Raw genomic sequence first — 18,122 nt, forward strand, 5'->3', positions numbered from 1 at the left:
TCTGTTGTTCTCCTCCGCAGGACGGAATCAGTTGCCGAGAAGATGCTCACCAACTGGTTCACATTTCTGCTCCACCGGTTCCTAAAGGTAAGGTAATTTACTCAAATTCAGCCAAGTCCTGTGCCATTCATATTTCGAATTTTTCAGCTGTCGCTGCCCATAAGCGGTTACGTTACATAGCGGTGCGGTGCGTTTGGCGTTCGTGTTAAGCCGATGAAAACTAGGCCCATTGTGTGCACCAGCTCTAAATGGCTATTGGAATGTATTTTGGAAACCCTCCAGATATATTTATGTTACATCAGTGCAGATGTGAAAGAGGTTTGGCCAGGGTTCCGGCCTCCTTAAGTAATTACTCTGAAATGTTTCTGCATACTTACTTAAAGCCCTATCACAAAGGCTTCCAGCTTTTCATTTTCAAATTCACTCTCACAGCGAGATGCTTTGCTTGAGATACAATGCCACATAATACCACAGAGAGATCAATTCTTTATCTAAATATATTTCCTTAATTACTTGGCAGCTCTTAGTTCTGATAAACATGGCTTAGAAATTCCTTCGCCGTGTGATCACATATTTTGAATTGTGATGTTTCAATATGCGGAGGGGAATCGCTCTCGGTTTTTGATCCGAAAGAGAAATCCTGCATTTTGGTGGCATATGTTTCCAGTGTAATTAATATAAAACGCTCACAATAAAAAGTGCGGTTTAACACACTCGCCCGGGTAATCGGCGAGGTTTGCCGATAGCGCAGGTCTTGAGCCGTGGAGGATGTGGCTGTAAAAACAAGGGTGCGATTCCGTAAACAGCCACACAATGCACAGGCTTGTTGACAAGCGAATTGTGCTGAGCCCCTGATGGTTAAGGGCTCCTCGTGCTTGTGTAGCCTGTGAATCAGGATGTCACACTGTAATTAATAATGTCAAGTTAATCGTGCCTAAGGACTAAATCATAGTGTTCTTTCAGTATCACTGTTTAGTCATCAAAAGCTTTTAAGTGGGTAATTGGTGACTTCTGTGCTCCTCAGAAATGCCGTTCAGAATGAAGAGTGATTGCCCATATAACCAACACACCCCCTCCCCTCCTAACCCCCTGCTGTCCTCTCCCTCTCCATCTCTTTACCCACCTCACCCTCTCTCTCGCTCGCTCTCTCTCTCTCTCTCTCAGGAGTGTGCTGGAGAGCCCCTGTTCATGTTATACTGTGCCATCAAGCAGCAGATGGAGAAGGGCCCCATCGACGCCATCACCGGCGAAGCCCGCTACTCCCTGAGTGAGGACAAGCTCATCCGCCAGCAGATCGACTACAAGCAGCTGGTGAGGGTCCCTGAAGCCTGCGTGGGTCAGGCTGCCGGGGTGCCCTGTGCACCGGAGAAGGGGGGGAGCCACAAATAGAACGTGAGGGGTTCTGATTACAGTGAAAAAGCCTGAAGTTCAGCAGCAGAACACTGTGGGCAAGAGCTAGAGTTTTTATTGGTTGTGGATTAATATAGCCGTTCCATAATTTGCCTTTAAATGTGTTCAATTTGTTCTGATTATGTAAAGGAAGAGTACCATTCATGTCTGAGCGAGTGAGGAATCTGGACTGGTTTGGAAATCGGCGAGGGAGAGACGAAGCAATGGGTGGGGAGAGAGGGAGAGGAGTGGAAGAGCTGGAGAGGAGGGGGAGGAGGATTTGGGGGCTGGGGTGCACTGTCGCCCTGCACTGCACTCCAGTCAAATAGCAGCCAGCTGTGGCCTACCGATGATTCATTCAACAATGAATCAATCCATCGTCTGCTCATAAAGGCACACCGCCCCCACGGCATCCCACGCCCCCTTCTGAGGAGCCCACCCAGGTCCCAGGACCAAGAAACACTCCAGTTATCCACTTAATTTACTCAGCTCCAGCCACCCTTGGCTCACTTTCACGCGGAAGCTTTGGATACGTCAGAGGAGAGCTAAATTTAAAAAGAGCAGAGTGCGTTCTCTTTTCCTTTCTAATCGCCTCCAGTTAATTATTTAGGTGGGGAAAAAGTAAGCGTAATAGGGTGACTTGTAACCATAAAGCGTTACGCTCTCGCCGCTAAATTAGACCCCCCGGATGTGCGGAGCCTTGGCTCGGTCTCATTCGCCGTCCTGCGGCGCACAGATGTGAAGCGTTCCGTTCCTTACTCCCATCAAGAAATCAATAGGCGGCATCCAAATGCCACGGGAATTATCTTCAAAGAGATGAGCAATCCCTGCAGGCCTATCCATCTCATTAGTCCCCCACTCTCCGCTGAGGGCCGGTGGCAAAGGTCAGGGCACAGGAGACTGCATGGCTTCGTTCACCTGTGCTCACCGCTAATGTCTTTCCGTCCACGCAGTCTCGTACCATCCAGCATTAAGATGTTTCCGAGATGGCCCTGAAATGAATTGTCGTGTATCGGGCTCTGGTACAAACGCTGCGGGATCCAAGGCTGGACCCCTTCAACTTATATGGATGAGGTGTCTCGCATTTACCGCGGTCACGCCTTTATCACGGTTCGCTGTAAGGCTCGTTTGGAATTAAAGCACGATGAAACGGAAGGTGGCAAAATGGATCGAGTTTGCGGCGTATTCCTCAAAGTCCCAGAGAGCACGAGAGGCTCCTTAATAAAGCCGGGACGTCTAAAAAATAAGTCACAGAGCGGCGCGATTATTCAATATTTCAAATCCCGGCCTCGAAATCAGACGCAAATTCCTCACTTTTAATGTGTACTGTCCAAAACCGCAGCCCCTGTCATCCTAAATATAGTGTAACTGCAGTTCCCTGAGAATTCCTTAATTTGCTGTGTAATTGGTTTTTAATCAGAAATGCTTCACTTGTTAAATATTTTTCTTTGCATGGCAGAGGGGAGGAAATTGACTCTGCTAATGATCGGTGAGTGGCAGGGGTACATATGCCGCCAGTTCCTGTGCCAGCTGCACTAGGTTTTAATCACCTGATTAGAGCGCCAGGCACACGGGTAGTCCTTTCCATGAATTTATATGGGCCGTCTGCATTGTGGGAACATGCGGGATGTTTAAATATATTAAGGGGAACTGGAACATTGAGGGTGAGAATAGAGCCCTTGAGTACATTTTGTTTTTTTTTATTCAGGATGTCATTAAAGCATCATTAATGGCCCCCCTCCATGGTGGGCGCTTGGGTTTCGGTCATAATATGATCTTATTTGTGCACGCCAGTACTCCCGGGCTGCCTGTGACCACCTGAGCCCAGATAGGCCTTTGCCTGCTCATCCTCATCCAGCCTGTGTAACTGCTGCCGCCACCGCCGCCTCCTTGTTTGGCTCCGCTCAGCACCGGCGGTTCACGTCCGTATTAGTGTGTCCATCCCGCTTACCTTTGCGCACGAAACTCCAAAAGGCTGCAATGTGCAAATAAGTAGCGCGAGAATGGCAGGCAGCTCCCGGTTCCTGAAGAAGCCGAGCGAAGCGTAGAGTGGCACCCGGGGGCAGCGAGCACATCGCCACCAGCCCTGGGCCTCTTTGTTTTGCCTTTGCCGTGAAGTATAATTCTTTGGGAATCAATTCCAATCAATGGACTCTTCTGCGTCTGGTACTTATTTTATTGACCTTTAAAAGTTTCTCCATAATCTTTTTTCCTATATTGTCCAACGTTGATGTATACTGACAGATTATTTTCCAGTTCATTATCTCTGCAGAGCATGTCAATCGGTATTTCCAGCTACGAAGTGGTATTGGCTAAATGACCTTGTCCCATTTTCTTAAAATTACTCTAATTATTATGGTTGGGGACAAAATGGAGAAATGAGGGTGATTAATGGAGGAGCATGAATCTTTGATTCTGTTAGTGTAGTCCACTCATGTGAAATTACCACCATTTTTGAGCTGTCTTTGGACAAATTGGTGCGTTCCCAGTTTTTTTTTTTTTCTTTTTAAATAGGGAGGCACGGTGGCGCAGTGGGTTTAGCCTGTGCCTGCTCTCTGGTGGGTCTGGGATTCGAGTTCCACTTGGGGTGCCTTGTGATGGACTGGCGTCCCGTCCTGGGTCTGTCCCCTCCCCCTCCAGCCTTGCACCCTGTGTTGCCGGTTAAGGCTCCGGCTCCCCACGACCCTGAATGGGACAAGCGGTTCAGACTCTGTGTGTGTGTGTGTGTGTGTTATGAGACTGGTTCCTCTGCTACGCTTCCTCATGTAGTGTACTTGTTGGCTTTACTGTACCCTCCTCTTCCTCAGACTCTGATGTGCATCCCCCCTGAGGGAGAGGCCGGCACAGAGATCCCAGTTAAGGTGCTCAACTGCGACACCGTGATGCAGGTGAAGGACAAGCTGCTGGATGCTGTGTACAAGGGCATCCCTTATTCGCAGAGACCCCAGGCAGAGGACATGGACTTGGGTAAGGTGGTTCCCTAAACGCAGCACTTTGACCTTCACCGTCGTGAAATGCTTGTATATCAGCCACCGCTGGGTTGTTAGGAGTTCAAAAGAGAACCTTTTTTTCCCCCTTCTTGCTCTTACTTTTTTCTTACATTTTCCTCTCTGAAATATTTAAAAAATTGAAATATTAATTTCAGAAAGTGGAGCAAGCTCTGCATTTTGGTTTTCGAGAGCTTTGAAAAAGGACTCCATTTTTCTTTCATGTAAACCTGCTCGATAGAGTGGAAAGTTTTTTTTTTTTTTTTTTTTTTCCTTTTTCTCGAAGAACATTAATATTACAATATTAAGTTCTATAGTAAATAATTTTCCAAGATGAACATAAATAGGAATAATAAATTTGATGTATAATGCAGAGTCTGTAATTCTTTCACTTCACCAGGAAAATGTAGTTACACACAAACTGGAGATGAAATATGAATGCAGCGATGGGAGATAAAGAGATTGTTGCGGTCTAAATAAGTGTCTCTCCTCTCAGAGTGGCGTCAGGGGCGACTCACCCGAATTATTCTCCAGGACGAGGACATCACTACCAAGATCGAGAGCGACTGGAAGCGGCTCAACACATTGGCTCATTACCAGGTGAGTGGCCGTGCTATGTGACAGACTGGCCCCCCGAGGCAGGTCGTAGTCGAGTCTGGCCTTGGGCTCTTGCCACCAGGCGCAAAGATACACGGTACGTCTGTTTTGTTAAAGGAACCGTTTTCTCAAACAGCCTCACTCACACTGAAGCACGAGATGGGATGAGCAGAGCTCTTGAGCCTCTTTAATCTTCGGAGGCACTTTTTGAAGCTGGTGGCTGGAAGTCGTCATGACTGATGTCCTGTAGGTTTACCGTGTCCATTTGCCTCTCCCCCAGGTGACCGACGGCTCCCTGGTAGCACTGGTCCAGAAACAGATCTTGGTCTACCACATCGCCAACTCCTTCACCTTCACTCGCTCCCTGAGCAGATACGGTAATCAGTGTTAACCCTTACAGCTCAGTGTTCGCCTTCCCATACTCAAACGCCCTCACTCGCTAATGCTCCTGAGCGAATGTTTCGTTTTGTCTTTAAAGGCTTCACGAGCGGTAAAATCTGCGATGAGTCATAATTTCTCAGAACATTAAATTACACACAATTTTTCCCTGAATGCATCAAGGTGTTTCGAAATTATAGTCTTCGTAACGGACGCACGATCGTCTTCGCCGCTTCACCTCAAGCGTCTCGCTTTACCCAGTTCCAGCAGTTTTACTGTGAAGTATTGCAGTTGAGTGGAACAGTAGAGAGCACAGACACAAAGAACATGCACGTCTGGCTTGGACACACCTCACCGGCCCGTTTGTGACCGTGTTATCAGAGAGTCTGCTGAGGACTTCAAGCAGCCCTGACAGTCTGCGATCCCGCGCCCCCATGATCACCCCCGACCAAGAGACGGGCACCAAGCTCTGGCACCTGGTCAAGAATCACGAGCACGCCGACCAACGAGAGGGCGACCGGGGCAGCAAGATGGTGTCCGAGATCTACCTCACCCGCCTGCTGGCAACCAAGGTGCCGCACCGGTTTGTTACACCTGGACGTATGTGTGCGTGCACATGTTCGTGGACTGGTGCAAACATGTGGTCCAATGTCAACACAGGGGACTCTGCAGAAGTTCGTGGACGACCTCTTTGAGACCGTGTTCAGCACCGCCCACCGCGGCAGTGCCCTGCCCCTGGCCATCAAGTACATGTTCGACTTCCTGGACGAGCAGGCGGACCGCAGGCAGATCAGCGATCCCGACGTTCGCCACACTTGGAAGAGCAACTGGTGAGTGTCAAGTGACTGCTCCCGCATGTGAAATTCCCTTGCGCTTATGTAAACGGGATATTTATTATGTATTTTTTTCCGGTGAAAATGACTGTTGGAAACACTTAAGATTCCGAAACCGCGTTCGCTCGCATTAGTTCTCCACTCCACCTCTTAGCTTTAACTGCAGACTTTGCAAACTTCTGCTACCACTCATTATGCTTCTCTCCCTGGCACTCTCTGTCGGTGACAGCTTGCCCCTCCGTTTCTGGGTGAACGTGATCAAGAATCCGCAGTTTGTTTTCGATATCCACAAGAGCAGCATCACGGACGCTTGCCTGTCAGTGGTGGCCCAGACCTTCATGGACTCGTGCTCAACCTCGGAGCACCGACTGGGCAAGGACTCGCCCTCCAACAAGCTCCTGTATGCCAAGGACATCCCCAACTACAAGAGCTGGGTGGAGCGGTAGGTGGAGAAGGCTTTCACTGTACTACACTGCAGCACCACTTCCCTCGATGAGTGTCGCAAGTTCATTGCGTTCAGAGTTTCAAATTGCTGCTAAGAGGGACTGGCTTTTCTGTGTCGAATCCACTGTACCACATCTGGACATGTTTAGTCTGAGTGACTCTTCTCCCATAACAGCTATTACCGGGACATTAGCAAGATGCCCAGCATCAGTGACCAGGACATGGATGCGTACCTTGTGGAGCAATCCCGCCTCCATGCGAATGAGTTCAACACCCTGAGTGCCCTAAATGAGCTCTACTTCTACATCAACAAGTACAAGGAGGAGGTTAGTTTCTTCTGCCATACGGCCTGACTCACCAGGTAGCACACTGAGTCACAGCACGCAAGTTTAACTTCCAGGTCAAGTCCCATGATGAAGCGCTCTGTTGTATAACCCAGGAGCAAGGCACTTAAACCAAATTTCAACGGGGAATTGTTTAGATATGCAACAGGTAAAAGTCCAAGTTGCTTTTGCAAAAGCATCATTTATGTAAGTAAAAATAATTGCATTTAAAGGGCAGATAAATATTTAATTCAGATAAATATTAAATATAGATTACTGTCAGCATGGTTCTTCTCAAAAGCTTTGTCAAATTATGTATGAAATTATTATGCACCTTTCTCCAGTTTACAAGGACTTGATTTAAGCAAACTCATCTGTACCTTAAGTTTAATTCACCAGCTACCTACCCTGCAGGCGCAAGAAATGACTTGCAAGCAAAAATAAAAAGTTTAACTCTAAAAGCACGCTCCTTCACGACATGTCGGAATTCACCACATGTACGAGAGGCACGAGCATCTTTCGCCTAACTCATCTCGAGTACCCTCATGACTGTGCCTAAACTCCCCTGGAGTGAGAGATTTATTTTGTGTTTGTTCTTTATTTCATGCATTTGTTTTTTTATTAAATGTTCATTAGGAGATTATACCTATGGGTTTTGTAAATGTTTATTGGGATTTTAATTTTCTCAATATTCAGTCTTTAGCTCAACAAGGGCGGTTTATGAGCCTTACGAGGTTCTAAAATAACTGCTTTGTTGCATTGTAATTACCAGCACCAAGCAATGATGTGAATTTGGCCTTTTTTTAAGCCAACATGTATTAAGCCAAGAAGCAGGTAGTATAGTGGTTAGAGCTCCTGCCTCTAGACTTGGATGTGGTAGGTTCAAATCCCACTTCCTCCCATAATAATCTTGAGCAAGATACTTGCCCAGAATTGCTCCAGTAAAAAAAAAAAAAAAATTACCCAGCTGTGTAAATGAGTGAATAATTGTAAATCGCTTTGGTGGGACAGTACATTCTAAATGAATTAATGTACATAAAAGTAAAAATTTATTTTTTAGGCCATAGGACCCCAGTGTAAAATGGCAATTCGGGGTCCCAGTTATGCTCATGAATCAAGCAGTGTGTGTATAGTGCTTATACCTGGTAGCACTGTTGTAACCACTCTTTTGTGGGGTTTAACACATCTTTACTCTTGCCCAGATCTTGACGGCTCTGGACCGGGACGGATACTGCCGCAAACACAAACTGAGGCACAAGCTGGAGCAAGCCATCAACCTGATGTCAGGCAGCAGCTGAGGCGCGCGGCCAGGAGCAGGCTGCTAGGGAGGGGGGGGGAGGGCAGGGATGTGCAGGGCGCTTGCTGAACTGGCTTTTGTTTGGACATCCACGGTGTGTGCTGAACGGGGTGGATGTGAAACACTGGACAATCAACACCGAGGACCAGAGCACAGCTAAAAGAGCCCTCTGTTCATGGACCACTCTCTGGCCCCTAGACTCAAATCTGCCATGCCAGGGAGACCAATACAGTTTCATTTTGTTTTTGTATTTTTTTTTTTTTTTTTGTGTTTGTTTTTTTTGTTTTTCTTCTCCGCACTGGCTTTTTTCATTCAAAGACTGAAGCATCTGCCTAATCTTATGGATGTGGACTGCTATGTATTTTACGAGATACATTCCATGAAAGGCCTATATGCAGTTGCCTTGGAAACTGTGCTGAATTGCCAAGCTAGTGCCATGGAAAGAATGGTTTTGGTCTGAGATAATAATGAAAATGATAATTATCGTGATAACCGTAATAAAATAAGACAGAGGTTCTCAGCGGACGTCCCAGAGCAGACTGTGGATTAGGCATTTTATCTGGAAAAAGATGGACATTGCAGAAGTTTTAAAATAGGAGCTGATACGAGGACTCCGAGGCCTTCTGCTCTTGCGTAGGCAGGGAGGGCACAGTTGCTCACACAAAGGTACCGAATCAACAGTTGAGACCAAATTGTGGGATCACCGGTGGCCTGGCGTGAGATTAAATTTGCTGAAGGGAGTACAGGAGCTGGGCATGAGGGCAGGGGTCTTGCCCAGCTGACAGCTCCTCACCTGTCCCATACCATAGACCTAAAAAGCGCCTTTTTATTTTATTTTTTTACTTGAATTTGGGGCCAAAACGGACTCAGCGTAGGAAGGTAGCGCTGAGCTACTCTGATAGGAAGGTAAGCCACAGTCCTAAATTGCTCACCTTTCTACTGCATCCCCACAGGAATTGAACGCCCTCTGAAAAGGGCCTCCCCCCCCCCCGACTGGCCACCTAAGCGTGCCCACGTTCCTGTGTTTTGTACCACTGTGTATCCGAAAGGGTTAGACGATTCCACATCCCACGGACAGTGTGCGTTGATGTTGTGGAAAGCACACCCATTTTACAGATGTCAGGCATCCCAAATTGAGTTGATCCATTGAGAGCAATAAGTCTTGTTCGACGGCAAGCCATGACTGAGAGGTCCTCGCAAGCTCTGCTGTTAAGCCAACTCCTTCTCAACGAGATGTACCGCAGCTCCAGGTGTTTGTTCCAGTACCCAGTGTGGCTACCTTTCACTTCATTGTGTGTGAAGTTACTGTAACGAAAAAAAGCAGCAGCCTTTATGTGTGTGATACTGTATGACACCAAGCACAAAACGGAACAGATCGAAAACTGCATTTCTGTTATGTTGAACTCTACCTTTCCGCCGTAGCCGCAGATGCTGTGACTACTGGTTCGCGGGCTCTCCAGGACCGTCGGCCGCCAGCTTTCCGTAAAGTTCTGCACACGGACATGAGAACGTACAACGTGGTGTCGTCATTTCGGTCATCATTTCGGTTTCATGTCGGTCCAATCGAGTGTGGATTTTACATGACGAAAAAGTGGACTGTGGAAGCTATTGCGAAATATCTTTTGGGAAAGACAGTTGGTTTAACGTGTAATTTTTGTAACGAATCAGGAGTCCCGTGCAGCCGGGTTCCGATTCAGGCTGTGATGCCGTCCCTCTTCGACGACTGTTTCCATGGCAGCGGTGCTCCCTTGCGTTGCCGTGGTCCATGTGGAGTCCTGGACCACAGGCTCGGGAGCCTCTGCATCAGTTCTGTTCGGGGGAACGCACACAGGAAGGAATTATGGGTGAAACAAGCCTGAAAATATTTGTCCTTTTGTTTAGATGTGGTTCTGAGTTCTGGCCTTACTGAGGATGAAGTATTTATTGTGTTGTATTTATTATGTATTTATTTGTATAACAATAGAATGTACATTGTTTCAGAACAGTGTGCAGCATTGATGGCTAAGCATAGTCTCATACTTGAACTCTTGTTTTATCATATATGAAGGCTAAGCAACACAACCAGAGCATTTAACATGATGATGATGATTATGATTCTGGGCATCAGATTCATATGCAGCGTTCACCTGCGTTTTCAAATATCCATAAAGTAGGTGATGAAAGACTTGGAGAGCGGGAGGGAGAACACGAGATATGTATTTGTTCGGAAGAAAATTGAGTTGCGCTCAGCTGAGCCTTAAGTGTGTTCCACCACAACAAAGTCACAGGCAGAGAGTAAGAATGTGATTTGGAAGTTAATCCCACTGCCCTCCCCAATTCACACTGCGGTTGACATTAACTGACGACACTGTGAAATCGCAGCCCCGCAATATGTTTAATCCACCACTGGCGTATTAACTTGCGAATGCTCAAAAATAAACCTGTCTGATTGCAATCAGACTTAATTGTCTGCAATATGACACAACTGCTCCCAGTAAATCTAGATGGATTTCACCTGTTGTTCCTCATGTGACCGCTGTAACTGGGAAACCACAGGTGTCTTTCCTTCGGTGTTCACAGGCAAATTCCATACATGTCACAAACGTAATTACAAATGCAGCATTCTGTACGGCCGGGGATGCATTCTATTCTCGCTCATTTATTATTGAGACCAGACCCTTGTAATGCATTACAGTAACTCAAAAAAAAAAACAAAAATTGTGTTTGCTTGGGAAGTTGGTGGTGCAACTAATATTGCGCCCTTGGCTCGGCGCGTGCAATCCGACGTGCGTTTGGTCTCCTAAAAAATTTGAAATACAGGCTTGAGGAGCGGCGAGCTGTTGCAGTAGTATATCTGTTATCGGTGTATTTAAATGACCTGATTAAATAGCAAAAAAAATAGGTGAGGATCGTCCTGCAGCGGTGGATTTTTATAGACAGGTTAACTTTGTTGACATTTAATGTAGAGCTGTATCACCCCAATCAATGGAGGCTAATTGGACTCGCATATCAGATCTCTCCCAGAAAGATTGCAGACCTCTTCTCCCACCATCTCTTATCACGTTACACATTACATCTAATTAAATCAACACGGCACTAAAGCCATCTCTCCACATTTCTAGTGTGTGAGCCCTGTGTAGGAACCTTAGTCAAACCTTTGAACATGTGTTGGCTTTAACACAGCTTCTGGGGACAAGATATTTGCAAATAGATTGTGGAGCTTATTAATATTTAAAGAAAAGCAGCAGGGATAATCATTTAGGATTTTTTTTTTTTTTTTAATGTTTCCGAGGGTTTTTTTTTTTTTTTTTTCCCCTTTTCTTTTTTGAAGAAGGAAATGGGGTCAGTGCATTTGCATCTCTTTCTGTGGTGGGTGTGGTGTGGGAGAGAGGAGGAAGCGCTCAGTCAGAAGAGCTGTGCGCTGCCAGAGCCGCCACGTCAGCAGCGCAGGTGGATTTGCGAATATTGGAGCCCTGATGGAGCCACTTTCCAAAATTAAAAATAATCATAAATCTGAAAAGGCTCGGGGAGGGGGGGGGGGAATGCAGCAATGAGGTGTATATGATTTAAGGCTTTGTGGTTGGTTACCCTCTTGTGGGCCCTTACTTGGGTCCCAGTCATCCTGTCAGCGGGTTGTACAAATGTAAAGTGAAAGAGGCTATCGGGCTTCGGGGTGAAATTAGGGTAATAATCAAAGAGGAAGTACTGTGGGGCCTACAGCTGTGCGCTAAATCCATTAGAAGAGGGGCTGCAGAACTCAGAGCCACTGCAGACACTATGATCTATTATTGTAATGTGCTATATATCATCAGAAGAAAATAGGCACCTGTAATTGTGAGGCGAGAGAGGAACTGGTGCAAAAATCGTGGTGTTTCTCAGTAGATAACTGTAGAAGATATTTGTCAAGTTTTAGGTCCAGACTACATTTCAGTCAGTGTTCTAGTAAAACATTTGTCTCAGAGTTATGATTTGTCAGCTTTGTTTGTTTATTCCAAATGTTTGAATCCATTTTGACGTAACAGACTTGTTTACAGTTTCAAAGATATATGGAATATATTAACGATGTGTCCAGAGAGGAAGTGGCTTTGTGAGTGACTGCTTGGCTGATGGGTGATTGCTCTGCCTAGTCCTTAATTATATATAAATATATAAATATATTTTGTATAATTATTTGTTTAAATGTTTCTTTTTAAATTATTGTTCCTTTCTTTGTTTGTTTGAAAGAGTTGTAGTAATGAATCCTTTGAAACGCTGGCTGCAATGAAGTGTTTTTGTATATATTTGCACTTTTTTGAGTCCGAGAGGTTTTCAAAAGATTGGATTATAACTTAATGTTAAAAACGACAAGCATGGTGTTTTGTTTTGCTAATTAAAAGTAAGTGGATGATGCTATATGTGCTTTAAAGTGTTGTCTCACGTTGTCTGGAGGGGTGTGTCTCCGGCCTCTTTTGAGTTCGGCCTTTGTTCGAATAAAGACGAAATGTCTCACAAACTCATCAACACTTCCCTGAATGCAGAGATGTCGCTGCGGTGCGTTGATCGCGTATCTTTCAAAATTCCATTTCGGAAGGAGCATCGTTCGGGACCAAACAAATAAATATGCAGATGTGAAACAACACGTATATTAAAATAGAAATGTATGCGGGATCAAGGGAAACGCGTCATTAGGGACGTCCTTGACGTCCTTCGTTTTGCAAAACCAGTATATTTGGACCAAGTAAGTAATTAAATCCCTGAAAAAGGTAATTAAGTCTTACTTCCCAGCCCAGTGGAATCAAAACCAGGCCACTGGATTTCATTACAACTGCAGACATTTTTATTTTACATCAAAAGGAGTAACAATAGGCAAGTTTTTTTTTTTTTCCCCACTCTCACACACTCGTTTTGCTTTATTAATTAGAGCTGCAGATCAGACCCAGTTGGAGGCAAGTCGATCAAACCTCCAAGATGGGCCGAGACTCAGGTAGACCAGTCTCCTCAATATCTCTGAATCAAACGGAATGAGCAAATAAAAAATGACAAAAACTCCCACGGCATCAATACTGAAACCTTATGCAATAAAAACGTGCCGCACAAAAGCGAGATGATACTTTAAGTAAATCGGGAGGGCTTTTAATGGTTTTTCTCCTGTGCAGGAACACCAATGCCCTTCGTGTACAGGCCCGGAACTACCCTAATTTTCACTCGTTCTTTTATGTATTCAAGCTTGCTCCTTTCTTGCGTAAAAACATCTCCATCTTGATGTTTGTCTTTGTTTCTTTTCACCTCCGGTTTGAGAAAAGCCGCTCCTGTCGCTGTCGGCCGGGGCCCGCGCCTCCGCTGTGCTCCTCTCCATCAGACGCTCCACCTCCGGAACGCTTTTCCAAGCCTCATTGCCTCAATCAGATATCTCTCGAAGTATTATCCGAGCCCTTTCTACTCCCTGCAATTATTTGTCATGGCGCTGACAGTGTTGTTTTGGCTGGGGTGCTCCGCATCCCAGCAGGAGCAGTGACTGAGAGGGAACAGATAGTGTTCCTTCACGCTGTGTTAGAGTTCAGAGGCAGCTGATTCCTTTTCCATTACACACACAGTGCTGCTTGAAAGTTTCTGAACCTTATAGGGTTGGTCATTATTCCTGTGTAAAATATTAAACCTATAAAATGAATAAATGACTGACTTACACACCTGATGCTACTTACCTGTTAGGTTTAACCAATGAAAGTTGGGGTTCACTTACTTTTGCACCTGCACCATTTCCGTGTTTCTTCTACACACACGATTTCTTCTAAAGCAACATATGGAATTGGTCATTACACACCTGTTTTGTCACATGAGAAAGACTGATTTTTATTAAATAACCATTTAGTGGCAAAACTGAGGACCACAAGGGGTTCGCGTACTTTCAAGCAGCGCTGTGCAGTGTATGGAAAAACAGCACAAGGGGTCCAAAACCAGAGACTGTGGAAAATTAAGAACTGAAATGTTAGCAGCAGATTTCTTGGGTCTCCTGCAATAAAGAGCCATTTGTTTTCCTCGCCTCAGTTTCCATGTCATCAGGTGTTTCGGTTCCTGTGTTTCCTGCCTTTTGATACAGTGATGAGGTTCGGTCCCTGACCGCCTCCATCCATGATTATCAGCTCTTCCTGGAAAGGCCTCTGATGTTCACCGACACCAGACCAACAGAAGCACTTCCCTCTGACCACCTGCGGAGGACTAGAGGGGTTGTGCGGGGTGGAACAGACTTCACATCTGCATAGGAAAATATTGACTCTGTTCTTCAACACTGGAAATTCTTCTGCTCTAATGTTACACACATCCCAAGGTTTGGGGTCTTTACTGAGTCTGATGAACTGGTATTGGACAAGTGGTAACCGATGACACAACGCAATAAAATTATCCTAAGTTCCTAGTTATGTCGATTTTTGCATTGATTATGATTAAAGTTTACTGAATACAAAAATACCATTAGTTCTTCTGGAGTCAGTTAGTACTTTAGAGCTATTGGAATGTTCTAGTACAAAAACATTCTAGAAAGCATCGGATCTTAAAAGGGTCTGGAATCTGGTGCCAAAATTTGCTAATTTAGAGAATGTACAATATTTTTCTAAAAACTGACATATTCTGTAGTAGAACCTAATCCTTAAAAGTATGTTTAATCTATCAAAACTGAATGGAAAATGAAAAAAAAACTACAATTTTTCTTACATTGTTTAAAGAATGAACTGATTGAATCAATGAAATGTATTCTGATTATTTTACCATTGTTATTTGTAAGTAGGCACATTAAAATCAGCCCAAGAAGTTTGCACCATGCCTTATCCATGTGTTATCCAAAAGTACACTGCTCAAGCCTTTAACTTGCTGCCCTTTCTTTAGTCATCGGAACTGTGATATTTTTGTTTAGTTTCCACAGTGGGCATCTCTACAGTCGGTGTTCGTCTCTGGTGACGCGGAGCACAAGGGCGCCGTTCTTGGGAGCGTGCCGGGTTCAAGCCAGGTGCATGCGGACGGCTTCACGTGTCTCGCCGAGAGCTTGGCGACGGTGTAATTAGCTTTGTGGGTGCACAGTAGATATTGCGCCTGTCACACGCTCCACAGGTGGGCTGGTGGAGGTCGGCCAACGCGTCTCGGCAGTGCCCCTGGGAACCCGTCTGGCACCTGCGGGTTGCCAGGTGTCATCCGTAAGTCATGCGTCACACACCCATGCGTGCTGCTGAGTGACCTGTAGTGTGCAAAGGAATTCTTCATCTGTGTGTCTGTGGGAGGGCATCATGGGTGTGGAACCCCCAGCAAGTTTACATATTCATCTTTGGAAATGAAGAAAGGCTTGCCGGTGTGGTTTTGACATCCCATAACAACGGGATCCTGACTGCCTGTGACAGCAAAGTTGACTTCGACTTAAACTGAGCAGACTGAATTTCCAGGTGCCAAATTTGCTTGCTCCTGCGTGCCATATGTAATCTCACCAAGCCTGCGTTTAAACTGCGGCGAAGATCCATTTCTCCGATGCCGAGCTTATGACAGCTAATGTTCGGTGTCGTGCGCTCATCTACGGCGAGCGGAGCTCGGCTCCGTCCGCATTAGACGGCTGTCGGCGGAACCTTCAACGGTGCCGTTTATCTTCACGTCAAGATGCTCTCGTTCCATACGTCACCGCCTCTGAAGCAGTGAACTTTGGGGTTCGTTGCAGCAGATATTTCTGCCGACGGAGATGTGAGCGTCGAAGATAGCCGAAAAGAACGCCTAACTGAACGCTTCGAGGACGACAAGTTCCCGCACAGAACGCATTTGTAATAAGTCCTTTCGAGTCTGTAATAAACATCTGAAAGAGGGCAAATGTGCTTTTGTGATTACCGGGAAATAAATACGACGCGGTACAAGAAAAGGCCAACCGCAGACGCGTTTTGTGTGTCGAGGACCTGATGCAAACCGATAGCAATACGTTTCAAGAGGGCGCGCCGTGTGATATTGTTACTTTAAATAGGAACGAGAGGCTGGTATACGTTTCAAAGGGGTTCACCTTGCGATGTGCTCATTTTGAATGAGAATGAGAGGTAGCTGGAGGTCTCAAGGCTGTGCTACTTGTGATCGTTTTGAAAGAGGAAACTCAGCAAATCGTGGCTTTAAATGGCTCTGCCGTCGCCTTTTTTGCAGGAGCACAGGTCCATTTGGCAAAAAAGGTAGAGAGCCACCCTTCCACAGCTCGTGTACGGAAGACAGACACCCGTCCTTGACGCATCACCGCTCACCATTCGCTTATGCAGACCGACTCGGATCGTTATCCGAGACTTGGGTTCCTCGTCTTGACCTGTCTACTGAACACGTGGTCAAAGGTTAAAAATCCGAAGAAGGACCTTACAAAAATATTGGCTGAAATCAGGGGAATAGCATCACCGACTGTGGCCTCTTTGGTCCCTTTCTCAGGGAAGGACTCCAACCTGCCTCTATGAAGACCCAACACTGGAGCATTAAAATACCGCTATTTCATACCAGCACTGGAGTAAAAAGTCAGTGACGCGTGCCACTGAGCTGCTCTCCCGAGACGCCCGCGAGTCTTTGATGGTGGAGCGAGAGCTCTCGGCCTGTGCTGCGCGCCGCCGTGACGCCTGCGTGCGGGTCTCTTTGCAGCCGGGTGCGAAGTGCCATTACTTTGCAGTTTAGCGGCGCGAAGCAGCCGTGAAAAAGACATGAAAGGCAAAGAGTTTGAATGGCGCCGTCGGTGTGTGTTCGGGCCGCTGGTGCGAGGGTGTGTCTCTCAGGCCTGTGATGCTGATTTGGAGGGCCCTCGGGGGGGGCGAAGGGAGATGCTGGGGGGTCCGCTCGGCTCCGCAGAGTGGCTGCTCCATGCTCTAGTCGCACATGAGCGCCGGCACCTCACCCCCATTGTTTCCACAGGCTGGGATTTATGAGAAAAATAACACAGCCATGAATATTAATGCACAGTGGAGGTACGGCATCTGACGGAGAGTGGGGGAGATGGGGAAAGTCGACTAGCGGCTCCTCCAGACAAAAGAGAAGGATTAGAGAAAAGGGGGAAAAACAGGCAGCGAGAGGCAGGCTGCCTCAGGGGTGCTGCGGGTCTATAAATAAGTAATGCATGCTGGGGGGCTCTCATTAGCTGAGCACTCTCGATTCCGGGGGGAAAGGGATCTACGGCTGCAAAATAACTGCACACACAAGCACAAACCCGTGCGCTTCCTCCCTCTCGCATAGACACGCGCGCGCGCACACAAGGTACGAGAGCAGGCTCCAGCACAAAAAACATATTGAGACGCACGGACTTGCCCGCCTTGACTTGGGCAGCAAGAATGAGATCCTTTCCCGCTCACGCTAACGGACGTGGTCTCGCACTGAATACAAGTCAGATCCTTCTTCCAACGAGTCCGATGAACTACAACCTGCAAACAGCAGAAATAAGAAAGTCAACTTACAATGGAGCTATTCATGCAGGAGTGGACACTATATCTTCTTCTAATAATAATAATATCATCATCATTATTATGTATAGTACTTGGGGACTGTGGTGGCACGGTGGGTTTGGCCAGTGGCTGCTGTGTGATGGGTCTGGAATTCGAGTCCCGCTTGGGCGTCCTTACGACAGACTGGCGTCCCATCCTGGGTGTGTCCCCTCCCTCTTTGGCCCTGTGCCCTGTGTTGCCGGATAAGGCTCCGGCTTGCCGCGCCCCCGCTTGGGACAAGTGGTCGTTGACAATGATGACAGTAACAGACACTCCTCACTTAACGACCGAGTTCCGTTCCTACGACTAGGTCTTTAAGCGAGTTGGTCGATAAGCGAGGAGCCGCCTCTTACCGATATTTATAGCATACTGTACTGGTAGTGGGTTTGTGTCAACCATCTTTAGATATTGTTTTAATGTCACCTTTGCACCATTTATAACAGTTTAGTATATTT

At 46.4% G+C, this 18,122-nt stretch overlaps 1 protein-coding gene across 1 annotated transcript in view; it reads left to right on the forward strand.

Moving 5' to 3' along the window:
- plxna3 (plexin A3) overlaps positions 1–11,513 on the forward strand; it is a 113,828-nt gene extending 102,315 nt beyond the window's left edge. The window contains exons 23-32 of the mRNA XM_018752967.2: positions 21–87; positions 1,165–1,311; positions 4,197–4,356; positions 4,873–4,976; positions 5,254–5,350; positions 5,733–5,923; positions 6,012–6,181; positions 6,414–6,626; positions 6,804–6,954; positions 8,154–11,513. Coding sequence (XP_018608483.1) covers positions 21–87; positions 1,165–1,311; positions 4,197–4,356; positions 4,873–4,976; positions 5,254–5,350; positions 5,733–5,923; positions 6,012–6,181; positions 6,414–6,626; positions 6,804–6,954; positions 8,154–8,249 — 1,396 coding nt within the window. The 3' untranslated portion in view covers positions 8,250–11,513. The remainder of the gene's footprint in view (positions 1–20; positions 88–1,164; positions 1,312–4,196; positions 4,357–4,872; positions 4,977–5,253; positions 5,351–5,732; positions 5,924–6,011; positions 6,182–6,413; positions 6,627–6,803; positions 6,955–8,153) is intronic.
- Positions 11,514–18,122: the final 6,609 nt, after the last annotated feature.

This window comes from Scleropages formosus, chromosome 1 (genome assembly GCF_900964775.1).
Source record: "Scleropages formosus chromosome 1, fSclFor1.1, whole genome shotgun sequence".
NCBI lineage: Eukaryota > Metazoa > Chordata > Actinopteri > Osteoglossiformes > Osteoglossidae > Scleropages > Scleropages formosus.